Source organism: Lissotriton vulgaris, chromosome 2_2, assembly GCF_964263255.1.
Source record: "Lissotriton vulgaris chromosome 2_2, aLisVul1.2, whole genome shotgun sequence".
Lineage (NCBI taxonomy): Eukaryota > Metazoa > Chordata > Amphibia > Caudata > Salamandridae > Lissotriton > Lissotriton vulgaris.
This window is the reverse complement of record NC_141688.1, coordinates 156,217,813-156,245,154: the sequence shown is the minus strand read 5'-3', so window position 1 is coordinate 156,245,154 and position 27,342 is coordinate 156,217,813. Positions and strand designations below refer to the sequence as shown.

The 27,342-nt window shown below is 41.5% G+C and overlaps 1 protein-coding gene across 1 annotated transcript in view; it reads left to right on the top strand.

The window, feature by feature from the left end:
- The window catches only part of LOC147729176 (sodium-coupled monocarboxylate transporter 2-like), a 514,719-nt gene extending 488,967 nt beyond the window's left edge, over nucleotides 1-25,752 (top strand). The window contains exons 13-15 of the mRNA XM_086959489.1: nucleotides 11,421-11,524; nucleotides 18,601-18,728; nucleotides 25,289-25,752. Coding sequence (XP_086815615.1) covers nucleotides 11,421-11,524; nucleotides 18,601-18,728; nucleotides 25,289-25,459 — 403 coding nt within the window. The 3' untranslated portion in view covers nucleotides 25,460-25,752. The remainder of the gene's footprint in view (nucleotides 1-11,420; nucleotides 11,525-18,600; nucleotides 18,729-25,288) is intronic.
- The last annotated feature ends 1,590 nt before the right edge of the window (nucleotides 25,753-27,342 follow it).

Here is a 27,342-nt window from a genome sequence, read left to right as displayed (position 1 = left end):
CATTGATTAAAAAATTAAACAATTTCTAAATAAGAAAATCAATTTACTTGAGTTGCACTATAGTAGCATTGTAAATATTGCTCCAAACTTTGATTAGTGTGCTCTGTTTGCCCTTTAGACCACGGATGATAAGAAGAAGATAAAACCTGTTTAAATACCAATGCTTTTCAGAAATGAAACGTCTCAGTTCACACTTGATTAAGACATAGGCATGTTTTCAGACTGACTGTAACAAAGAAGAGGTTGAACACACAAATCTGGCTACCCTAGTTAAAATACCTAACTTAGTTCACTTTTTGGAGGTCATAGTCTTTCCGAGGAGGAACCCCAAGGCTGAAGCCGGTGAGGGTCTGTTGAAGTTGTTGATGTTATTATTGGCCTTCCACTGAAGCTATTGATTTTGGCACCAAAAGCTCTAAGCGAGCAAATCTGGATTTTCTGATCAACTTAGCGTGCACCCTCATTTGGAAAACTTCTGCATTTTGTCCAGGTACTCTAGAGGTGTAAAAAAGAACTAATTCCCACTTGTGTCCTATTGCTGGGAAAGTCCTTCCTACTGCAGCTCCCATGTCCTCTGAGCAGGCTTTTGTGCACAAGATCAAGGCCATGGCTAATGTAGTGTCCAATTCTTAGTAGTCAGATGGGTCTCCTGCAAGAGTCCCTTTTTTTGTATACATAGAGCACGCAAACAGGAGGTCAACCACACGGCCATTGGAGAGCAGTTCCAGCTCCTTGGTGCCAATTGGAGTCAATGCCCTTCAGTTCTTTCTTTCCAGCAGAGCCTTCTTTTTTCAGGTGTCAGCGTCTTATGTCCAAAAATTTTCTAAGTAGTCTTATCTTGTGCACTAGCCAGTGACTAGATAATATTGCCACCCTGACCTTTTTATTTTCTTGCCCTTTGCTCATCTCCTTTAGCAGCACTTCCTTTTTGCTTAACCGTAAAAATTCCCTGAAATAGTAAATGGCTAACCCCTTCTTCATCAGGTGGCTCTGTAGCTCTCCCTAAACCACCCTACTACTTAGATGACATCTCCTTACTTTGATAGAGCCAGGAACTGTTTCCTCCCACCCACTCCTGCTGGGCCTGGAGCTGGGGAGTCTAGGAGGACCACATATGGGAGTGGACCTGGACAGCCCCAAATCCAAAAGAGGTAGTGAAAAGAATGTCTCATTTTACTGCTGACTGTTCTTGCCCTTATCAGATGGCTTATTCCAATAAAGTGGCCAGTTGTTGACTTCACCATGGGTTTTACAGCAGAAGTAACGGGACCCCTTCTATGATACTTTTACTTAAGAGATAATTATCTCAGGTTTTTAATTTTTTAACGTCATCTTTTTTGTAAAATACTTTTTATCATTTTATGGATTCATTTTTTATATGTTACAAAACAGATTTCATCATAAACGCATATAATCCTTAGTACATTTCTATTATAACTATGATTATTGCAGAAAAATACTAAAAATGAATAAATACACAACAATACTTATTAACGCCCTCCTGATTGCATACTAAAAAAACAATCCACTCATACAAAAACATTCACTCCCATACAACTACCAGCATACAATAACTGTCAATGATAGAGGTTAAAGGACAGGAAAGAATTATCTCTCCTATCAACAACTCGGGTCTCCAACAGAAAGAGAAATTCCAAACTCGGCATTGGGTCGACGCGCGCTTCGGTGGGATGCGTGTAGTAGACACCACCTTCCTCAGGACCACTTCAGATACAAGCAAATATCAGGGGACCTAATATTCAAAATCCGTTTCATAAAGCAATACTAAGTCAAACAAAACAGGTCGCGATGAAAGTCCTTTTAATGTCCAAGTAAGGATCTATTCAGTAATCCAAAGTAGGATGCAGAATATATAGCAGGGTATTTGAATAAATCAGTCGGTTTCTCCCAGTATGCTTTAAAACGGCATGGGGGACGAGGCTTATTATAAAGCTTGTGGCATTATTTCCAACAGCGGGGGACCCGTATGGCCGTTCATTTATGAATAGGAGGAAGGGATTTCCATCTCATTGTTCCTTACCTTAGAACTGATTTATTTCCCTGGATGAAAGGAGGGAGACCATTATTAAAATATGTGAACTTTCTGTATAATAAGCTTCGTCCCCCATGCCGTTTTTAAGCATACTGGGAGAAAGAACATAAAATAAAAAAACACGAGCAACATAGAGGCACTGGCTCAGTTCAGATACTCCTTACTCTCATCTGTGAGAGTCCATCACTGAATACAAGGACACTGTCTTGTACTTAGAAATGTTATAGCAAAGATCCAAATCAATATCCCATTCTGGAAGCAAGTTAGAATGCAGCCTGAATTATTTTTGCACAACCAGCACAACTCTAGACACTGTAAGCCACGTTATTTCTGCTTTCTCTGCATTCATGACTATTACGGTTATACTCAGTTACCCTCACTAGCACACAATTCAATCAAGGAGTTTATTCAAACTTCTATTCCTGGCCCATAAAGATATCAAAACCATAGGTTATGTCCAGAGAAGAAAAAAAACTGACATCACTTGTCCACAGGCTGTGATCTTCTTCTTTTATTGTACTGATTCTGTCACAATGTAATACAGTAAAGACTGTTGATTATACCACGCTGTAGTGCTCTAAATACATGACCTGGAAAATCTAGTCTGCTTTCCGAAGTTATACATGTGTTTACTACCAGCAACCCATCACTATATGCTCTTTATGCTGAAATAAAGTCATACACACTGTAAGTGTGACTGACTTCAGAACGGTTTTTTAAACATTGCTAACTGTTTGTGAGTGAATGAAAGAGTGAGTCAGTGAGTTAGTGAGTGAGAGAGTGAGGGAAATCAAGAACTAGGATTCAACTCACAATTGTCAACTCTTTTTATAATGATTGCATCTTCATGTGAATTAGACTGTCAAATGTTGTCTCTTAGCAACTGGGTTGCTGTCTGCAAGGGGTGGGTTCTAGAATGAAGATTCCAGTGGGGATAGGGAAGACAGTTGCTGGGAGAGAGGAAGTGTGCAGGAGTTGTTGCTAACATCTCAATAAACCTTTCAACCATTCCCAATCGTGTCCAGGTGTCTTAAAAGTGTCGTCGAGGATGGGATAAGGATCCATGTACACTACATTTATTTTTGGGTTGGAGTATGGTTATTTCTTCTGAACCAAGCGACCTCTGGTTCTCTGGGATCAACTGAGAACTGGTGGACCTGAAGAAAGATGTGGAAGGCAGATTTGGTAACTTAGAAAGATTTAGGATAGTCCTGGTACCATGCAGTGAACGTTTGCTGATTGTGGACATTGCACTCACATAGAGGATTGCTGAAAATTGTGTGCTCATGCTGTGGCGAGTTCAAGAGGTTCCCCATTAATTGTGAAGTGTACCAGAGTTATGTGTCCGCTTGGAAGAGCAAGAGTGGCAAAGATATTGGGTTTAATGCATGCTTTGGTCCCAGTGTCAACATGAACGGTTTCGCGTGCTACCATTCGAGGGTTAACATTGAGTATCGGCAGTGCGAATGCTACCATTCGGGGTTTAAGATTGGCCCTAGATAGAGCATGTCTAAGTCTTCATGTTATTATTCAAAGTGGCTGAAGAATATTTCTTACCGCAAGTTGAGGCACATTCTGACATATTTAAAGGATTCCATGGCAGCCGCCGACGAATTCCTTGAAGATGTGGAATTATTCATTGTAATGGTCCGTAAGTGCATTGCATGAATGTTCTGGACCAATGCTGGGGTCCTCTGGTTTACACCCTTGGCCTGTTTTGTTCCGATCCAGTGGCCTCTCCACCTCAAAATGTTTGCTGCCCACTACTCTATTACGCGTGGTAGCGATGACTAGGAAAGCACAGGGGTGAGCCGGTCTGAATCTGGAGGACTACTGGTTAACGGATGGAGATGAGGAATGCCCCCAACCACGACAATATGGCCGATTCCCTCGATTGTTTCTGATACCTGAGACTGTGTCGATTTCGTTTTGATGTGGCATAAATGTGTGTGAAGGCGGGGGGCAGGGGCCGAACGACTCGATTGATGGTCTCCTCTCCCCCTGGTTCTTTTCCCTTTTTTCTCTTTTGTTTCCTCTCCCTCTTTCTAACTTTTCGTATATTTCGGGTTTCTATTTAGGGCGACAGGCACGCTGCTGGGGTGGTAGGCCGTAGCCTTCTGCAGGGGTGCAGGGTGGGGTGGGTGGGACAGGGTCTCTTTCCTGTTCGTTTTCCCTTTAGTTCTATGGCTCTTTTGTATCCCTTCATCGGGACGCTGTATCTGTGCGTGTCTCCCATGGTGTAATAGCTGGTGGGGATGGGGGGTGAGCTGCTTTCTTTCTACGGTATTGCTTGCGCATATATCATGACTTGCACGCCCTACCCCCGATAGCGGGTCTTTCAGTCTTGCGCGCCTTTATCGCTGTGGGGCGCGTGCAGCAGCGCGGCGTTCTTTCTTTTCCTCTTTATAATATTTCCCCCCCTCCCCTTTTTCTTTTTTTTTCTTATTACTTGGGTTAGTATAGAGGATGATTGTAACTACGTTGCTGTTCTGGTTCCTCCGTTATGTACTAGCACAATAATTAGGTGGTCGATGGGCGCGTGATGGGCCACAGTGGGCACTGATTTGAACTATGGCGTCTATAAGTTGATTGCTGTGAATCGCTGCTGATACCCGTTTTTATTGATGCCCTTATGTCTTGATGTTTGATTCGTGGCCCGCTATGGGAACTTAGATGACTAAAAACTGCAACTGATCCTGCTATACTTCCTATTATAAAATGAACCTTCTTTAATCCTGCTTCCAGCGGTCGTATTTAGCTTTTCTAAGATTGGACTGCTCGCTTGCACAACGCTGGGCGACTGCCGGGAATCCTCCTTATTGTCTCATGTGCTTCTCATAATGTGTCGTGGCCGGCCTGATTGGTTGTATTTGTATGCTTCCATCTGCACAATAAAGGTTTTAAAAAAAAATTATAATAATAACCCCCCAAATTTTTTTTACAGAACCCTGGGGTGCCTGCCATGGTGTGGCAGGATTGGCACGAGTCGCTCAAAACTTACTTAGCAGCAATTGGTGGGGAAGCTTTTGTAGCGTCTCACAAGGTGGCTTTGTTGAAGCACAATTTGAAATTGTGGGCAGGAAGGTCTTGACGACTTTACCTATACCCACACATGTTAATTCTACTAATCAAGAGGGAGATGATTTAAAGGGAAACACTATTGATAAATATGTGGAGGTAATAAAAGCATGGAAGGAGAATTTTTGGAAAAAGACCAGCATAGTTGTTAAACGGCTTAAAGAAATTTCCAGGACACAGCAGCCAGGTGAAACTGCTAACCAATATGTTTCAGTATCATTAACATTGGCTGTGACTTGTAGATTTAGGGATCTACATGAATGAATCATAAGAGACCAGTTTATCAACAGAACAAACAATGTCAAAATAGAGGAAAGACTATTAGATTTAAAGGACCCATCTTTACAAAAAACTATAGAGGTAGCAACACTAGTGGAAAACACATTTAAAGTATATCAAGGAGCTTGGTGGGGATCGGTCCAAGAAAAGGGGAGTTTTCAATAAGGTACATGTTGAACAGAAAAAAAGGATAGTGGGAATTACATAAAAAGTATATCCACAAAGACCAATTGCATTTGTTATATGTGGGTTAGTTTTAAACACACAGTTGATTCTGAACGATGTTCTGCAACATAAGGAAATGTTTTTCAAATGCAGGAAACATGGAAATTTCTCACATATGTTAAAGTTTGGCTCTCTAGAGGGATAGACACATTCTGTACATATGGTCAATGACTACTGTGAGGAAGACACTGATAGGGAGGAAGACAAAGTACACATTTTAGTAGTATGCGAAGATATAGGTGAAATTCATGATGGGTTCAGTCCACCTACGTTCACCATGGAGATCAATGGAACTAAGATATTAGTGTCGGCAGATTCGTGTTCGCCTTATAACATCATTGACAAAAATGCTTGAGAAAATGTTGGGAAGTGTAAATTGAGTTCTCCTGATATAGAACCTGTGGGGTATTGCAGCATTAAGCTTCCATTGCTAGGATTTTTTAATTGCAAACTATCCTATAAGAGCAAGGAAATGTATGGTAAGGTATATCTTGTGGCAAAAGGGAGAGTACATTTAGATCGTTGTGAGGAGGGTGCGTTGGGGATTGTCTTAGTTCCCACTCATCCTCAACAAGTACTGTTGACTGAGGGTGTGGAAAGATCAAGGTGGAACAGCAAGTATACCAAGTTGTTCGAGGATAACTCGGAATGTCTAAATAATTCGAGCATCATATTGTAATAAAACCTGATAGCATTCCTAGTGTGCAGAAGGTGAGAATTGTACAGTTTGTGCTTATAGAACAATTGAAGGAGGAATTTCGCAGGTTGTGTTAGGCACAGGTAATTGAACCTAAAGAGTCATCTGTGTGTTGATTTGAGAGATCTAAATCATAATATCTGGGTGGACCCCCATCCATTTCCTCACATAAATAAGATGGTATTCTCTGTTACAAATGTGATGTATTTTTCTTTTGTTGACTTATCTGATGCATATCACCAGATTTATCTACATCCCACATCTAAACATCTGACCTCGTTCATCACACCAGAAAGTGTGTTCCAATTATACTCATGCCTATCGGGTTGGCTTATGCTTCTGCGGTTTTTCAAAGTGTGATGAGCAGCAGTTTGGGAAAAATCACTAATGTCATGGTCTTCCAGGATGACATCTGAGTGGGTGCTTCCAGTCTGGAGGAACACAATAGTATTTGGACAAAGCTCTAGAAAACTGCAGGAAGCAGGGTTAACCATGAGTGCTAGCAGGTTTGAATTTGGTACCAACCAAGTTGACTATTTGGGTCATACATTGTCTGGGGAAGGTGTGAAACCAAAACAAAAATAATTGTTGGATGCCATTGAAAATGCACCTTCACCTAGTGATAAGGAAAAACTACATTCCTTCCTCGGTCTAGCCAAGTTCCATTCAAAATTTGTACAGTATATTGTGGATAAAGTTCATGTTTCACAAGCATTAATAAAAAGGGGATCAAGTTTGAATGGACGGACGAATGACTTTAAGGAAATCAAAGAACAAATAGTACTCAGTCATAGAAAGGGCATGCTGGTGGGATGTCAACTATTTTACCACTCATGTGTGGGTTCCTGACATTTTGAAGTAAGAACTGATTGCAGACTGCTTAAAGATGTGTTCACAACCAAAGAAGCAGGCAAGGTAATGCCTAGGATTGCCAAGTGGCTGTGCAGATTGCAAGGTTGTGACTTTGTATTGAATTATGTTCCTGGGAATCGCAGTATTAATGTTAACTGTGTGTCCCGCTTGATAAATACAGAGTATCGGTGAGGAGGACAAAATGAGCAATTGATGCATAGTAGCAATTCTATCAGAGTTTTGTGATGGTGCTATAAGTGAGGTAGAGTGGAAACAAGCCGTGGTGGAGGAAAAATTCATGAAGGAACTGTTGATTCAGTTATCTAAGTCTTTTAGATCTGATCTAAGTATAAGAAAGGATTTTGTTGAGTCCAGGACAGTATAGTCTAAACATTCTGTTGAGGATGGTGTTGTCAGAAGAGAGGGAAGAATGGTGGTGCCAGTACGTTTGCGAATCAAACTACTTTAGTTACTGTATGAGGGGTATAGTGGCACATCAGGGATAAAATGTAGAGTAAGGTAAACGTCTGGTGGCCAGCTATGGGTAGAATGGTGGAGAGGTGTATATGGAGTTGTGTTGTTTGTGCAGCAACAAATCCCACTGATCAGAAGAATCTTCCATCACATTGACAAAGTTACCTGACAGACCATGGCAGAAAGTGGATATGGATATTTGTGGGCCTTTCTCAGCCAGAGTAATAGCAAATAAGTATGCTGTTGTAGTAATAGATTCTAAATGACTAGAAGTGGCCTTCACAAGAGAAATCCGCGGGGAGGGGTGTCCAGAAAAACTGATTACAAACAATGGACCCCAATTCACTGCAGAAATATTCAAGTGGTATTTGGGAAGCATGGGGGTGTTGAACCACACCACAACGGCCTATCATTCCAGGGAAAATGGTCTTTTAGAGAGATTCAACTGCATGTTAAAGGAATGTATAGAGTTGTGTGAGGAAAGTGGTGGTGAGTGCACGTCCCATTTCATCACATTGTAAACACCTTTTCACTTTTTAAAGGGAAGGCAGGCGAGTACTATAGTCTCGCCAGCGTGGATGAGCAAATCCAGCACAAGAAGTGTGAACAAGAAGGATTTGGAGTGTAGAGTCAAGGAGTATCAAGGAAACAATGACAAATTGAAGAAGAAAATGCACAAGTTTGTGGTTGGAGATTGGGTGAGGACAATTATAATGGGTACTCAGAAGGTGGCTTTGTTTAAATAATCCGAGCCCAAGTGTATCAGAAGAGTAATGAGTAATAATGTGTGGTTAGATGATGGGAAGAGATGGACTATCCGCAGGATCACATTATACAATAAGCTTAAACGCAACAAATGGTTAAGGAAATCAGGCAGTGCTGCAGGTAATGACTAGTGTAGATCCACTACCACAAGAAGCGATTATAAACATGTCAAGACAAACCTTAGTGGCTATAGAATTATGTAAGCACATACGTTTTAAAGGTGGTTTTCTGATGCTGTTTTTTGTTTTGTTTCTGGCTACATCTTGAGCTCTGAATCTTAGGTTAATGGCACAAAATTATTAGTATACTTAGCCTAGCAATTTGCACAGTTTTCAGTGGAGTTCAACCTTGTTTCCAATCTAAGTTACTATAGCAATAAGAAATATTTTTTATTCAATATCATTAATTGAATGTTGTTATGTTTTGGGGAAAAGGGAGAAGTGTTGCGTCTTAGCAACTAGGTTTCTGTCTGCACTGGATTCTAGAATGTCTAGGTGTCTTACAACAATGCATATCAGTAAAGTTTTCTATTCTGTTGAGCTAAACCCTGTTAGGCAACAAAGATTAACAAATGCTTTTGATGATTATATCTTAATGAATGGCCTGGAACTGAATGTAAAATAAACTAAAATCAGGAAAATCGACCCTGAAAAATTAAAGACCAAATCATGGAGGGCCGGAGGAGAGCCAATTGACGTTGTAAAAAAATATAAATACCTCCGCATTTTCTTTTAAAATTGATTTTGATTTAAAAATCATTTGAAGATTTAAGTGTAAAAACTGCAACCCTAATCTATGCCTTTAAATGTCTGTTTAAACTTGTTGAGATGCCAATAATATGATCATCTTCTTAAATTTATGAGAGCAAAGCTACAGCCAACTAGTACATATGGCTCGCATGTCACTAGGGGGAAAGACGCAAAACTATTGGATCTATTAGTAATTAAGGATTATAAAATAATGTTTGGGATTCCCACGTCAGTGGGCCAAACAGAAATAAAATTGGAGTTTTCCCTCCAAAGATGGTCTATGGTGTCGCAGGGCATTTTTTAAATGCATGTACTCAATGTTTTCATCTGACTGTGTTTCCTTAGTGAACATCTGTTGGTTTGAAATAAATAATTCTGCCTTTACTGTCATCTGGTGAATCCTCATTTCATCTTGCCTTCAGAGTTTTGGTCTGCAGATAGGGCTCACCGAATTGACAATTCCCAACTTAAAAAAAAACAAATCAAAGTCAACTCCCTTAATGCAGATAAAACAGCCTTAGCGGCAAAAACGTGTGCATGGTTTGAGATTTATTCACATCAGTGTCTGCGAATCTAGCCATACCTACATTTCTATTTCTCGGCCCAAATAAAAAATACATTTTGAAAAATTAGATTAGATACAAACCCAACTAAGGTGGGTACACTGACCTGGATTCAGCGATGGCAAAATACTAATTGAAGATTGTGTGGGTAGCCACATGAAACCCTATTGCACATAGTATGTGCATGGCATAAATTGCTTAAAATACGCCGCACACTTTAAAAAACCCTGGGGCATATTATCAAGGGGGTTTATCTCCGCTTTTTTGGCTTTAAAAGCCAAGAAAGCGGAGATAAAATTATCTCCCTATTACCTAGCTGTCGCTAACACCAGTTAGCGAGAGTTAGTAGGAGATAGCGACCATCTTGGGCCCCACTTTGCATGTCAGTGATATTTATCACTAATGACATGCAAAGTGGGCGTGCCAAGATGTTAGTGACTGAAAACAGTCGCTAACATCGCTATCTCCTATTACCAACTTTTGGAGATATTCGCGCTAAGCGCGAATATCTCCAAAAGCTAACACCTGCCCTGAGCAGTTCTTAGCCATGCTATCCAATGGGAGGTGGATAACATGGCTAAGAGCATTAGCTCGGTAATGCATGAATATCGCTGACTTTTCAGCGATATTCATGCTTTGCGGCAATTTTTATCGCATTTGCGATAAACCTTGGTAATACCAAGGTTTATCTGCGATAAAAATCGCCGCAGCTCAGCGGTAAATTTTTGTCTCTAACCAAGCAATAGCGATAATTATCGCTATTGCTTGGTAATATGCCCCCCTATTTTCTAAGGCTGGGGTAACATCGGCTTGTCAGGCCCTTATTCTATGTCTATCGAGTGAGTCGATTATGCTTCTATGTCAATTGACAAAGTGTTTAGCTATGGCTGAAAAGTTATTGGTAGCTGCTATTTAAGGGTTATCTTAATGAATCATAAACTATTGTGGTTGTTTTAAGGTCATTGAAATCCTGAACGATTTAGTGCCTACGCTGCTACGGTAATTAGACCCAATAGAAATGAGGAAAACACTGATACACTTACACAGCCTTATTTGCACAATGCGGTCATCCTGAATGATTTAGTGCCTATGCTGCTGTGGTAATTTGACCCAATAGAAATTATGAAAACACTGATGCAATTTCAAAGCTTGTTTGCACTATGGAACTCAATGCGTATAAATTCAATGCACTAGGACAACCTAAGATAAAATATATAGAGGTACCTTACCGCTCACTTGCACTTTGAAACGTAATGATACAGTTTGTGTTCATAGGTATCTTATAGCATATTTGCACAATGTAATATAATGTTAACTGTTTGTATTGTATATATTCCTGAGTGTAACTATAATTTGCCAGTAGATTTTATTATTTTAGTTTTAAAAGATGTTAACAAGTGGTTTCAATATTCCGGTACGGCATATAACCATAGATACATTCTTTTTGTACAGGCGCTTATTGTCTAAAGAAACTGGAATAGTGCCTCTTTTATATACCTTCCTATTTTAGTTTTAATTGCGAAGATGTTTGTTGTTCAAGCAATATAGGATCAATGTATTGAGTCAGTAAAGTGTCACATATTGTTCATGCAACATTAATACTAATTTTTGTATGTACTTAGAATGACTCATTTATCATGAGGTTTAGAAGTCTAATGCCTGTCTATTTTGTTTTTCCTTCATAGGCCTGATCTGGCAGATACCTGGTATTCATTATCTTACCTTTACATCAGTGCTGTGGGCTGCCTTTCATGCATTATAGCAGGACTCCTTATAAGCTTTATAACAGGTAGATGAATATGTTTAAAAAGATGGAGGATGACGATGAACAATTCCATGAATTTGATGTAATTAGGGCTGTATTGGATAGTAGTATTACAGTGTAAGTAAGCTGCACTCATGGAAGCAGGGAGTATTTATGCCTTTGCTGTGTTTGAAAGGGCCACTACCAAATGAGATAAGTAGAAGGGCTGCTGCACAGAAAATACGTTAGGCTGCTGCGTCCTGTGTCCGTGGTGGGTCTTTAAATATTAAAGAATCTGTCCTGCCCAAATTGGATCCACTGTGATACAGTACTTTCATAAGAGAGACTATATCACCATATCAATTAATTCTAGCTGTCCCCTAATCTACACTTAGCATTTCACTGAGGCAGCAGTAAAAGTGGCTCCTTCCACTGCTGCCTCAACCAAACACAAAGGATTTGGCAAAGTAGCTTAGTGAGTTAAGTACTCTGCTCACATTTGTGTGCAGTAAGTAGGTTACAAATGTGAGTCTCAGGCAACCATATTCAGTCTTTTCCTCTGCTAAAGGGTAGCAGAAGGATCTGGTGAGCAAGGGCCATAAACAGCACAAACTATGGTAGTGAAATAGCTATTCTAAATGGCTATATGCCAGGCCGTCGGAAAAGTAGTACTTAATCCCTGCTATTTACCCAGCAGTCAGGACAATAATGCATCATTTCTGCTGTTTAGTTGGCCACAGGCTAATTAGTAAGGATGATATACAAGGCCAGGTAAATAGAGTAAAGGTAGGCTTTATTGAGCCTGCCATAAAGAAAAATGGACTCCAGGCACTAGTAGGGTGGTGGCCATCTTGTAATCGGAATGTATCATGTACAAAGCATTTGAAAGTAAGTCCAGATACAAATGTACAATAGGTTGTACAAAGGTAATGACATGAATTAAGGTAAAGTGTTTCCGAGCGAAAAAACTGTAAAATCTATTCTGAATAAAGGTGTTTATGTCAGTGTTATATTCAAATATGAACTGTAGCAATCAGACATGTTTTTCAGGAGCTTCAGGTTATGGCATGCAGATATTTCCATCTGCAGTCTAGGAGCATTTGACTGTCTGCAAATAATAATGATTATAGTTTTCAAGCCTGATAGATAAATGTTTTATTCACTCATGACAATACATTGTGTTTTTATCTAATTTTCATGATCCTCCTTTTCATGATTTTTGAGGGCTGGGCTCTTTTTTGGGATTCTTGTGGAAGTGTTTGTGCTCGCAATAGTCTTCATTTGAAAGCAGATTGTATTTGCTTAGTATTTCATACCTGTCAGCACAACATCAGTTGACAAGCAGCACAATCAGGGAATGCAGAGAAATAGATTGTATATGGGCCCCAGAAGGAGGTACGCGTACAGTTGCCAATTGGTGGTTGGGGCCACAGTGCTTGGGATAATTACAGGTGGTAAATTGAGTGAGACACAGTAATGGGGATTTTGTGGAATGGGAAATTGGAAGCAAGAGGCAGGTTAGTAATGCATCTGGGTCATTCGCAGGACTTTTCTCAGCTGCTTGTAAATAAACACACTTTTTTCAGAATATTCACCCAGAACCGTGCTTATTGGTTCCATTACATGAGTGGCCTCTTCACTCACATTAGCATTTTAGTCATCTGAACAATATATCCTGGAAAAAGTAGATTTTTAACATGATAAGCAGTACTTTAAGTGGAGACGGTCCTGTTTCTAATTAAGAAAATAAATAAAATCAGAGTGACAAGCTCGGAAGCTGTACCTAAGGTCATGGTGGAGGGAGACTGGGGAAGGAAGAGTAGAAACAGTAGGAGGATAATGGTGACAAGTAGGAGAATAATGACCAAGGAGGTGAACTACCAGCAGGGCTAGGACGAGCTGCACCAAATGGCCCCAGCCCAAGGAGGCCTAATCTATGGAGACCAGGGTTACCAATGCTTGAGGGTATCAGGAACAAATAGATGATGAGAAACAGGACAAGGAAAAGCATAACTAGTGGTACCAGGGTGGGAAGGATTAGGAGTGCAAGGAAGATGTAGTAGATAGGTATCTGGCCCAGTGAATAAGAGCCAGAAGAAACAGATGGACCAGGGGTAGAAGGAATAGAAGGCCCTGGACCATAATGACAAGGAGTGCTAGAAGGGTCTGAGTATAGCCACCACAACCAGAGGGACAAGATTGACTAGTGCCAGGAGTAGCAGGCACAGGTAGAAGGACCAATGAGGACAAGTGCTAGGAGAAAAATGGAAAGAAGGGCCATAGACAGAAGAAGGATAGTGACAAGTAGGAGAATACAGGCCAGGAGATGGACTACCAGCGGGGCTAAGACGACTACAGCCAAGAGTATCAGAACAACATGGACCAGGCCCATAGTAGCCTAATCTATGTGGACCAAAGTTTCCAATGTCAAAGGGGATCAAGAACAAATAGACATTACAGGACAAGACAAGAAAAACCAAGACTCGGGGGCACCAAAACCAGTGTGAGAAGTATCAGGAGGGCCAGGATGATGTGGTTTAAGGGTATCCTGAACCAGTGAATAAGGGCCCAAAGAAACAGATTAACCAGGGGTAGAAGTAACAGAAGGCCCTGGACCATAACAACAAGGAGGGCTAGGTTGGCCTGAGTGCACCAGCCAGGACCAGAGGGACAAGGATGGCTGGACGATGACAGCTGGGTATAGCAGATCCAAGAGGTACACAAACCAAACAGGACCAGTAGCAGGATCCCAATGGAAAGAAGGACTATAGAAAGGAGCGCCAAGACCAAAAAGATTAGATCAAGTAGGGCCAATGGGCCAGAAGCTAATGGACCAGAACCAGAAAGACCAGAAAGGACCAGCTCTACCATGACCCGGAGACCCTTGATTAGAAAGATCAGGAGCTATATAAAGGGCCAGCAAGTCAGGATCAGAATGAACATTAGGGTCAGACTCAGGGGATCTAAAACCAGTGTGACAAGGTCTATAAGAACGAGAGGACTCTGTGCAGGAGTACATGGTAATGGTGGCTTCACAGACAGCGAAGAACAGTACCAGGATGATCTGTGCTGGGCCAGGTCAAGCTGTTGCAGAACCATGAGGGCATAGAGCAGGAGGACTAGGCCCATGAGGACCAGGACTAGATTGACGAGGAATACTGATCATGAACTGGAGGGCAATGGTCAGTAGAACTAGGAAGCAAGGTTAATTAGGACAGGGAATAGGAAGACCCAGGAAATCTGTAACAAAGGCACCCACAAGACAGGCGCAAGGAGGACTAGGTGTATGATTTTGTATTGGTCCTCTATGCAGGGTCACTCCAAACCGTATGCCCTAACGCCTCTTATGTTTGCTAAATCTGTTATGGTTGGCCTTAGGACTCTATGCACTTTATTACTGCTAACCAGTGCTAAAGTGCTTGGGATCTTTCACCTCAACATGATAAAACCGGCTTACACCTGATTGGTATATTTAATTTACTTATAATTCCCTTGTACAGTGGTATACTGTATTCCTAGGGTCTGTAAATTAAATGCTGCTGTTGGGATTGCAAAAACAGTTGATGGACAGAATGCAGAACAATGTCATACATTCACCCCAGTACAGAGATCTGGGTCTTAATCCATCACTTTTTTGCTCACCATGCCATTCCAGTTTGAACCTAGCCATATGCAAATCAGTCTTGACCCTGTGCCCCATGGGAACAGTCCAGCCCGATTTGCATCTCTAGTAAAGTGATAGTACATGTACCCAAGCCTGTAAATTAAATACTACTAGTGGCCTGCAGCACACATTGTACCACCCACTTAAGTAGCATTTTCAAAAATGTTTTACGCCAGCCATTGCAGCCTGTATACTGTTTTAAACTGCCATTTTGACCTGGCAAGATAACCTCTTTGATAGGCCACAGCCTTCCTTTTTAAAATATATGTCACCCCAAGAGTAGAATCTAAACAGCCCTTAGTGCAGTGTACACTGTATTTAAAAAGTTCGACATGTATTTTTAAATTGTACATGTTCTGTTAGTGAAACACTCCTGGTTTTTGCTTTTCACTATGGCAAGGCCTACCTCTCTCGTAGGAGAACACTGGGTTACCCTATTTTATCTATGTCTCTCATAAGTTGTAATGTAAAACCATCTTTCACACAAACCTGAAAATAACACTTTAAGATAGTTGACATTTTCCAGGGTCAAATAACTAGGTGCAGTTGATAGTTGACCTTTGTTTATTCCTCCCAAACAGTCCCACAACGGAGGACTAGGTGTGTTCAGGATAGGCCAGTTTGTCAGGGTAGGAGGGGCTTACCTGTCACCTACCACACTTGAACTTCAAGGGACTGCGTCAGCACACTCACAAAGGACTTCTCATAGTAATCTATTGTCACAACAGACCCATCCGAGTCAGCGAAGGAAGGAAATTCCAGAACCAGATATCTAGACATTTCTCCCACTTCACAGCTGGTACCTGGTATAAATACTGGACCCTCCAACCGATTCCTCAAAACAGTCCTGGACCTGTGGACTCTACAGAAGTACTGTCTAGGTGCTTGAGGAGTGTCTGCTGACGGAGAACTGCACAGCTGCATGATGCCTGCCTTGTTGCTTGAGCCCACGGCTACCACAGTGTTTCCAACAGTCAGGTGGCTGACCTCCTGTTCTGAGCTACTTGCACACAACAAACTCCTGACCAGCTGCTTCATCGGAACCGATACATCACGACACATCCCAACACAAGTTCACACACCGCCAGCTCCAGCCTAGTGTCTTTATTGCAACCAACTCAATGCCACTCGTATCTACGCTACTCCTTGCTTTTTAGCCAGCTCCAGGCCGGTGGCTACATTGGAACTGACACTGAAAAATGTGGGGCTAACTGACACCCCTCTCCGGACGCACAGCATTATGATGCATAAAAAATGCCAAAAAGTTGATCAAGTTCAGAATGTTTTAATTTAACCATTCCATATATTACGCTGTTAAAAGTTTGTTCACTCACATGCCGGACATACTATGTTCACTTTAAAATCCTTAATGCTGCAGATATGCCATTGCATGCCGTTTTCTATAGCATGGAACGTTACATAGATGCTCCTTAATTCAATCGATTCTGTTACCCAATGCATTTCGTGCCTTTCCTGGAACTTCATCAGGGGTTATTCTACAAATTTAAAACATAACTATTAGATGACTGGCTTGTGTTTATCAAATTTCACAACTAATACAAAATATATCAAATAAACATGCTTAAGTTCCCGCCTATACATGTCCTTCTTGTTCACACCCCCTATCTAATAAAACTACTAGGCCCATATTGCACAATTGCTGTTTTTAAAGTCTAAAATAAGGAACATAATGTGATATCTTGGATTGTCACGTTTGTGCGATTTCTTTACACATATGATTTACACATTCCTTATTTGTGTGAAATAGCTGCCGGCACATATTCAATCTGTTATAATGTATCTTCGATCATGGACGGAATAAAGACACCCGGTAGTTAAAACAATGTTATGGACATTTCAACAAAGAAATCCCCGCCTTCCCACAACTGTTGTTGTCAATGTTGGTTTCACCAAGCATCAAATCATCCTCAGGTAAATTATATTGAATTCAAAAAATTAAACATCTCATATCTCAAATCTAACAAAAAAATCAGCCAAAACTCATCCATTGTTAGCTCTAAAAAAAGTAGTCTGTTTTGATCATTTCAAGGAGGATGTAAAAATAGTCCATCATGCGACAAATTCCTTTTGTAATTCCTTTTGTAAATTAATGCTTCTTAATCCATGGGTGCAACTCGTCAGGTGGACAGGAAAAAGATCAATCACAAGGACGATTGACAGAGTGCACACAAAATTCTACCATGTTTCATCAAACGTTCATGTTGTGCTCTGTTTCGCGTGCAAGACAGGTTTGGTCAGTCATCTGATGGTTATGTTTTAAATTTGTAGAATAACCCCTGACGAAGTGCCAGGAAAGGCACGAAATGCATTGGGTAACAGAATCGATTGAACTAAGGCACATCTATGTAACGTACCATGCTAAAGAAAAAGGCTTGCAATGGCATATCTACAGCATTAAGAATTTTAAAGTGAACATAGTATGTCTGGCATGTGACTGAACAAACTTTTAACAACGTAATATAGGGAATGGTTAAATTAAACAAACATTCTGAACTTGATCAACTTTTTGGCATTTTGTATGCATCATAATGCTGTGCGTCCGGAGTGGGGTGTCAGTTAGCCCCACATTTTTCAGTGTTGTTACAATTTACGTGGAGCAGACCACGACCAAACCGGGCTTGCAGGCGAAACAGAGCACAACATGAACGTTTGATGAAACATGGTAGAATTTGGTGTGCACTCTGTCAATCGTCTTTGTGATTCATTGGAACTGACACAGGACACTGCACCTTGTCCCTGGACCTTGCATCGCAGCTCCTGATCAGCTGCTTAAGAAGCACTAATGCAGCATAACACAGCTTGGTGCAAGTCTCTTCAATGCAGTACCAATAACTTCATCGACTCAACACAGCATGTTGGATCTCGATGCGGAACCATGCATCGTAGCTTCTGTTCAAAGGCTCCCCAACATAGCGTGGTGCAGTCCAGCACAGACTTCACATCTTGATTACTAGGACACAAGGTACTGTCTCAGTGGACCAAACTCAGTCTTGTACCTGGTCTCCACCTGAACTTGTGACTCCGCCCAGGTTCAGTGCAGCCGGATAACCATAAATGGCACTATTTGCTTCTAGGCACTATAGCTTCCTAAATCTTGAAATTCAATATTTACAATTCTACTGATTGGATTTTCGTCATTTTGGTGTCATTTTATTTAATAAAATTCACTCTATTCCTCTAAATTGGTGTATTACTTTATTATTGCTAGAGTGTTGCATAAATACTTCACAATTTGTCTCAACGTTATGCTTGATTGCTTTTGTGCCACACTGCCAGAGGGTTAAGCACAGGTTTGTTTAATGGTGTTTTGTGGTTCACCATGAGAAGGATTGTGACTGTTGCTTGAGAAAGGCTTACAGCTCCTTCAGTCAACAATCAAATGGCTTGCACATGTGCTCTGACCATCAATGCCTAATAACATGTTTTAACTCCTCAGGTTACCAGCGACCAGAAGATGTAGAGCCTTTGCTAATTCGACCTGTCTGCAATATTTTGTGGTTCTGGTCTCCAAAGATGAAAACACTATGCTGGTGTGGTGTGCAACATGACAGAGAAGATATCCATGTGAGTACCTTTTGTAAAATGTGCTCTGTGGAAGGAAATGTTTTTGCAACTAGGAATAGTGCAATTGTGCACTTGTGTCAGAGCTCGAACTTGACAGATCCCTTTTTTGAACATTGCAATCTCCTCGTGAGTAGACCAGAAAGCTATGTCTCTTGAAATCCAACCCATAGCCACTAAATTAGCTGATATTTTCTGTTTAAGGAAAAAGAAATCTAAATATGTAAGCGATGACATAAAGTAATTTTCAGCAAGCCAGAAGACCACTTTATGACCTCAAAATGTTTAATTTGCCAGCAAATACTCTCAGTTATGTCAGTCATAATTAACAGTATTTCCACCAACACCTAAGGAAATATTGGAATGTAGTGATGCCTGAGAGGCAACAGCCATCAGGCATGGAATATTAAAGGAAAGATCTAAAAACTCTACTCTTAACACCGGCAACAACAACAAAAATTAAGTAGCCTTTTGTTCCTATAAAAAAAAACATGACATCCTTGTATCCAAACCTAATATCCAAAGACAAATTCCAGCCTCAAAACGCAACTTCCCGCACACGAGCCCATCTTACAGACATCTCCCCGTGTTTGTGTGGTCGGACCATTCCTTAATCAGCTGCTGGGTCCCAATAGATAACCACCTAACCAAACCTCCCCAAATATGGAAAACGGTGCGAAACTGGAAAAATATCGAGCCCGCAATCTTAGTAGAGTCTCTCCTTACCTCCACCCTCCCCCCCACTTTTGAAAAGGGAAACCTAGACCAGGAATGTGAAGCACTTACAAATAGCCTCGTAGCACCCGAGCGAAGGCAAAGGATCAAAGATAAGGGGAAAAGAAGCTAATTGGTTTAATCACTCACCAAGAGAAACTCAGAGACAGCTCGCCACGTGGAAAGACGATGGCGCAAAACTAATGACCCAGTCGAGCTGGAAAAATACAAGTCCCTACTCAATTCCTACAAAAAATGCATCACAACTACTAAAGCCGAATATTATGAGACCAGAATTACTATAGCAACAAACAGACAGATAGAGACCTTCAAAATCAGAGCAGAAACCAGTTGACGACTCGATCAACTGCAACACGTTTCAATCTTCTTCTTGCAGAAAGTGAGGGACATTCTCTCAGACATAGATAATACCTCTATCAATCATAACCTCCCAACCCTATCCCAAGCTCCCTCTACTAACCATGTGCTTACCAGTTTCCCCAAACTGGATTCAGCTTCCCTTACATCACTCATGAATAGGATTAAAACAGGATCCCACGCAGACTCCTGCCCCCCCAGAATCTTTCAAATGGCCTTTCCTGGTCTAGAAAGACAAATTACTACCATGCTAAACCACTCTCTGGAGACCGGGTATCTGCCATCAAGCCTAAAGGAAGCGAGAGTCATACCCCTCCTGAAGAAGCCAGGGGCTGACGCGGCCAACCCCAAAAACTATAGGCCTATCTCCCAGTTACCCTTCTTGGCTAAGGTCCTAGAACAACATGTTCTTAAAACACTCTCGCCCTTCCTGGAAGACCACCAACTCCTCCAGGGGCGCCAAGCTGGATTCAGGGCACACCATAGCACGTGCTAGTCATGCTATCAGTACTTGATGAGCTTAGAGCTATGGCTGACAGTATAAGACCCTGTGCCCTGATTCTATTAGATTTATCAGCAGCAATCAATACTATCAGCCATGCTCAACTACTGGATAGACTCGCCACCTTGGGTATCAGGCGTCTGGCATTTCTGTGGCTTGAATCGTTTCTATCTAGCCGGTCCCAAAGAATTCAACTTTGAGAGTTGGTATCTGATAAAGGCATGCTCAGCTGTGGAGTCCCCCAGGGCTCAGCCCTGTCCCCACTCCCCTTTAATGTCTATCTGCAACCCTTGGTGGCACCCTTAGCCAACATGGGCTGTAAAATCTTCAACTACGCAGATGACACCCAACTGCTCCTCAGCATTGATAACACCCCACTTGCTCAGGCCCAGGTACAAAACATCCTTAGATTTACCGTGAGTTGGATGACAGCTAACTCACTAAAAATCACACCTGACAAGACAGAGATCCTGGTCATCCCCACAACAAATTCCCCTTGGGGTGACCATTTCTGGCCCCATGAGCTAGGCCCCACCCCGACCAATGGCAGTTGTGAAGAGCCTCAGCATAAAAATTGATGCCGAGCTCTCCATGGCCAATCAAATCTCCTCGGTTGTCAGTACCTGTGCCGGCCTGATTAGGCAATTGCGGAAACTGGTCCCTCTTCTCTCTACCTCCACAGTCCAGATGATAGTTTCGGCCACTATCGTCTCGAGGTTAGACTACGGCAACGCCCTATGCATTGGTCTTCCTCAGAAACTGGTAAACAGATTACAGGTGGTCCTGAATGATGCAGCCAGATTGATCCTCAGGCTCCCTAGAAGGTCCAATGCCACCCCGCTACTGCACAAACTGCACTGGCTCCCTATAAGGCAAAGATTGAAATTCAAGGTCCTCTGCATCGCCCACAAAGCGATCTACGGCCTAGCCCCTACCTACATAAAAGAATGCCTTGAGGCTTATATCCCGAGACGCTCACTGCGATCCTCTGAAGCTTGTCTTCTGTCTTGTCCACAGTACAAGCTCACCTCAAAAGGGGGCAGAGCTTTCTCTGTCCTAGTCCCCTAGCTCTGGAACCAGCTACCTGAACAACTCCGAAAGTAATCCAATCTACTTCAGTGCAGGAACCGGCTCAAAACTATCTTGTTTAGTGGAGACCTAATCACAGCTTAACTCTGTTCCACGCATGATACAGTTGTCGTCTATGCAGCTACACCCTCCCCCCCGAGCGCTAGGAGACCTGATGGTGATTTAGTACTATATAATTACCAATTAACAATAACAATAACAAACCACAGACTTGCACGTTGAAAACTGTCTGATAGGACCAATTAACAAAAGACTTATAAATACAGCCAGCATAAAATAAATATATTTTCTAAATTCTCAGATCAAATTACCAGAGTCAAATAAGTTCACAGATTCTGCATTAAGATCCAAAGAAATTGTGGCCTTGTTTTAAACCCCACTCATTAAGTATTGTTTAAGCCACACATATTCAACCAAAATCCTGCAATTTAAGATATTAATTTACCCAGACAAGATTCATATGTGCTGTTGCTTAATGAAATTTAATGAAATAATGCACCTCAGAGCAGAAAGCGATTTGTAAAACTAATGATTCTGAAAGCGGCATATCTTCGGCTTTGAATTACTTTGAAGGTATGCTACCTGTAACAACAATGGAGGAGTACCCCCTAGGAAAACACAGAGAAAAAACCTCTGCTTCTAGAGCTTAAAGCTCAGGTCAGCACAGTGTGCCCCAACCCGTTACCGGACAGTGCATGTCCTTATAGAAGACCCCTCACTCACCAACCTAGTTGGTGACATGCTTCATCATCGGGGTCCCACCCCATAGGCCGAGTGCCCACAGGGTGTGCTGCGACACCTGACTACAGTGGTGCGGGTTACTTTTTCTTTTATATGTGCATAAAAATTACAGTGAAAAGTGTGTTAAAAAGGGCCAAAACTACTCACTTCAAGCCTTTTATTCTTGAGTGCTTGAACCCCTATAAAATCAGTGTGGCACCGGTGCCTAATTAGGTAGGCTTTGGTGTCTCAAAAAGTGTAATACGTTAAAAATAGCGAAGTGTGCTATGTGAATATTACAAGAAAAATTAATAATAAGGTCTACATGTTTCAACCATTAGAGTGATTCTTAGGTTTTCGTCAGGACCGTGGTGATTGAACTGGGTGGCCCGCACGCGCTAAGGTGTGCCCTACCCTTGTTCAATTTGAAGACCGCAAAATTGCGATCTAGTGTAAAAGGGTGTGTCTTTTCCTCATTCAGGAGAAAAACCTGTAAGAAAGAATGGGGGAACCATTGTTGTTACAATTAACCCCGGGGACCAGGAGTTCCCATCACACATAGTTGGTGTAATTTCCCTGACTCTCTCCATTTGTTATATATAAGGCATGTTACCTACCAGAAACATAATTGCAGTCATACCATGAGCTAATATCTTGCAATATGCTGCTCAGTCAATTCAACAACATCGGTCATCATGGCTGCGATATCATACAATCATTAAATTAGTGTACAGTACAGCAAAATGTTGTGGTGTTGAACTTGTAACTGGAGAGATCAACAGCAGGGAGTCCAGCTACCCTAAATGTCTTCTGGACATTCTTGAGGAATTTAGTGGAATGGCCTGCTCATACAGCCAGTGAATCAGACTTTTGACATTGATTTATTGCAAAAAATCAAAAATCTCACATTCAAGATTCATCATTCATTGACTGATAACGCTTTGATTACACTCCATGATCTCTAGGTCACCATTTTCTGACAACAGAACCTGTAACGAGCCAATCCTATCATGCATATGAATGTAGCTGGAATTTCATAGAATTTCATAGAATTGTGAGTCTAGCATCACTATGGTTCTACTCCTAAAATGTGCTCCCAAGCAAAACAGAACTTTAAAAAAACCTGCACAATTTACAGAGTAGGACCACTAGCAAAGAAAAGGGAAATCATGAAGATAAGAAAGTCAAACAAATGAATTATTAAGTTAACAAATTGAAAATAAAAACTGGACAGCTAGAGCCTTATAGGTAAGGATACAAATCTAAATTTGACAAGGGGGTTTACTAGAAATTATTCCCTAGGACGATTCAAAAGCAGCAAAACCTCAGAGACCCATGCATGGTTACAAATAGCTAGACCATCAACAAATTAATATGCCAGAAAATGGCTAACATTTCCCTTTCAGAAGTTTTAGGACTGGAATATAGCGGATTATCCGGTCCTTCAATGGGACCTGGTTCCTGATAAGAGCTTCTAATCCAGCTCAAAAAGTGAAGTACCTGGAAATAATACATAATAAATGTAGAGGAAGAAGAAGGGAACTGCTTTCCATTCATCCAAGTTTCCCTGTCCCAAAAATGTACAATTGCAGCACAACCCTATCCAAAAGGCAGTGTAGCTCTGTACATGGTCAAATTCTAGCAAAGCATCAGTGAGTGACAGGAGAGGTACCTGGTTTGTGGTGTACCATTGAGTTAGTCCTATAGAAACAGATCTTCAGTGCATAGAAAGAAAAGAGCTCGCTGCCTTGTTTTTTACACTTCTTGGTCTACAGTCTGACGGTGAGTTTAGCCAGAGGCACCAGAGATGGTGAGCGTGTCTATAAGATAAGCAGTGTGTTAGTCCCAATGGATTTAACGTATAAACTATCTTGGCTATCATCCTCATACGTGTAGAGGGCTCATTCAGTATGGAAGGACCCTCTTTTTTGAATGATATTTTACCACTGCTGTAGTGTGCAACCTAAATGCTTGCTGTTTGTAAAACACTGTTCAGATAATCTATTATATAATTATATTGTGACTGTCTCACTCACTTGGAGATATGGGCCCCTACAATCAAAGCCAACCTCAATTGGGCTCGTTTCAAAATTGATTCCAATCAGACCTCCAATCTTTCCAAATTAGACCTTTGGGTTCATTTGTTTCAACAAAGCTGTGTTATAAAGCGTCAATGAATAATTTACTCGGTGCTATTATGTAGATATTAACAAACTAGGAACCTGATGTACAAAACCATCTAGAGGTCACAAAAAGACAGCAGTCCTTTAAATCACAGAGTTGAATTATTTTTTTAAAGTACTAAACGAATGTTGTTATTGATTCGGTAAGTGCTTATCGAATCGCAAAATAAGTTTAGAAATTCATTCCGAATTGCAATTTAGAAGAAGCATGTTTGGGGCGGCCCTTTAGAAGTGCAATTCTGAATGCTATGAATCAATTGGTTTGCGACCACAATTTCAGTTGCAAACCATTGATAGGATATTGATTCATCAAAGGGAAATGGTAACCCATTCACAATGAAATTGTTTTTCAAAAAAGTTTGTTTGGGAGTGGGTAGTCTTAACTTTTAAACAAAAAGTTTTTTTTTTCGGCAGACCCATACATGAATGTTGAGATGCATAGGTTGGTTTACAAAATAAGAAAAGATTTGAAAAAACGTGGGTGGGCAACTTGTGGCCACTTTTTGCAAATCGATTTTGGCACATCAGCCCTAGATGCTTTTGCATGAGTGGTTAAGTAGGTGCATGCACATTTTCAATTCCCATAGTGGTGGATTGCAAGACAAAATTATCTGAGGTTAGATACACTGTGTGTTTTAGCCATAATGATGTTATTCAAAGGTGAACATGTGTTTACAATATTATAGTATAGAAAAATATACTTCTTTATATAGTAATATTGTTTACATAGTGATGACTTCGTAGATGCTTTTCTGTATTTCTTTGCAGCATTTATAAAGCAAACATTTTAATCCTATGTATGTTGATCCATATGAGCTATGACACTAGAGAAGTTGATTCACGTTTTGTGGAAGTCAGTGGCTGGACGGACTGCATCCTGGGAGCTCTTGCAAACATCTTAATGCAATTGTAAACTGGAGCAATGTGGCTGTGTTTTTTTCGAGATATCTCAACTAATTGTGACACTTTTTTTACAGGAGAAAAATGATGACATAGCATTTCAGATGGATATTACAGATAAACCTGGAAGAGAACACGTATCCCGAAATGGACTCAACACTCCAATTGACCAGGGGAATCAAATTAGTTTTAGCGGCGAGAAAAATGCATACATTAACAAGGGTTTTGATATAGAATCCTATTTTTAAATCAGCAGAATTTTAAACACAATATGATAGTCTTTGACCTGTGGGTTGAACGTGTGACCTTCTGCAATAGACAGCAAACAAAATTAACTGCAGACCACCTCAACAAAAATGTTTAAAAGCGTTCGTTTTTCCATCATTCAAGGCTGTTTAGATTGTGGGACTAATGCCTAGACACTCGTGGTCGTAAATTGGTGGTTAATTAAAACAAACATGTAACACAGAATAACAATGCATTTATGAGCCTATATTAATAGTGAATATTATGTATGTTTGTATAAATTATTATTTTTTGGAACGTTTCTTTTTCATTTGTACTCAACACAAAATTGACTATATCTTACCACAGTCTTGTACAATGGAAATATACGGAATTGCAGGGAGATGGCTTGCTTGGGATTTCTCAAATGCTATTTTGTGTGAGTGGTGCAGTAGATATTTTTAGTATTTATATAAAAGTCAGCCAGAAAATATGTATATGTGTCTTGTAAACGGACTGCTGCCCTGAGGCGTCGTGGCGCTGTAGACCGCTGGGGAACCTGTCCTGGCTATCCCTGTGAGATGGTCCCTACTGGGTATCTCCAAGGTGAAACCAGGCATCCCCGGCAAATGTGGGGGGCCGGGCCATTGTAGAGATAAGGCAAGCTAATGCCCAGAGTTGCCGAGTGTGATCCCTGGTTAGAGTAGGCACCGAGGCGAGAATTATCGAGTCCGCTGACCCTGGTCCACGACCCTGCCACGTCGGGAATTGAACCCTGGTCCCGGGCTGTTCTCTGCTTCCGGGTCTGCCGCCTCTAACCAGTGAGCCACACCACTCCACTAAGTGAGGTATTTCCATAGCATATAGACCACAAGATGATAGTAGAGCAATGGTCAGTGGGACGAGGGAGCATCAGCACCACCCCCCACCCACTGTGAGCCTCACAGGAAAACTCAATTGGCAATGAACATATTGCATTGCTATTGTATTTTTCCAATGTGCGCACTCACCGCACTGCTGCAGCCTGAGCCTGGAGACATGATAGGGCATGCCCTCTGTTGCCGATTGGCAGCAAAGGACAGAAGCAGTGGCTGGCTGGATGCTCCAAAGTGCGCATGTTACTTTGACCTGCTTTCTTGCACTGGCCAAAGTGGCATGCACACTTTAAAGCTCTCGACCTAGCTGTCTTAGAAAGCTGGGGTGGAGACTGAGCACAGGCCTACTGGGCCTGAAGGAGTGTCAAGCCAGTACGCCCCATCCAATCTGGAACTGCTGTCACAGCATGAGAGCAGTAGCACGGTTGGTTTTTGGAATTGGCTGGGCCCATGCTGGAGAAGAAGATCAGAAAGAGCGAGGACATGCAAGTCAGGTAAGTTATTCTTTTTTCTTTTCCTCCTGCCCTCTCTTCTCTCCCTCCCCATCTCCACTCGGTGGTTCGCCCTCCCTCCCATTCCCCATAGCTGGCAGCCACCATGGGCAGTTGGGTATTTCAAAGTCTCACTGAAGTAAAACTACTTCTCCCTTTCTGCAAATAGGCACCCAGAGTTCATGACAGGGACAGTGTCCTAGACCTAGAAGAATCCAACTGGGAAATTGTGATACATTCAGAACAGAGACGTCCTGGCTTCTCAAGTCGACCCCCAGTATCCTACGTCACCCAGGTGTAACTACTGACAAAAGCTGAACACTTAAAGTCAGCATGTGAGCAAGGTAGACCAGAGAGTCCTTTGATCAGCTGAGAATAACGCTGTTTTTTCAGTACAATGCACAAGTGGAAGGGATGAATGATATAAGAGAGTGACGTTGATCACTATTAGACGACAATGAAAAGTTTCTACAGCATATGATTATTGTGCCCAATAAACCAGCTACTACAAAGATATGAAGCTGACGCTAGATGCAATGA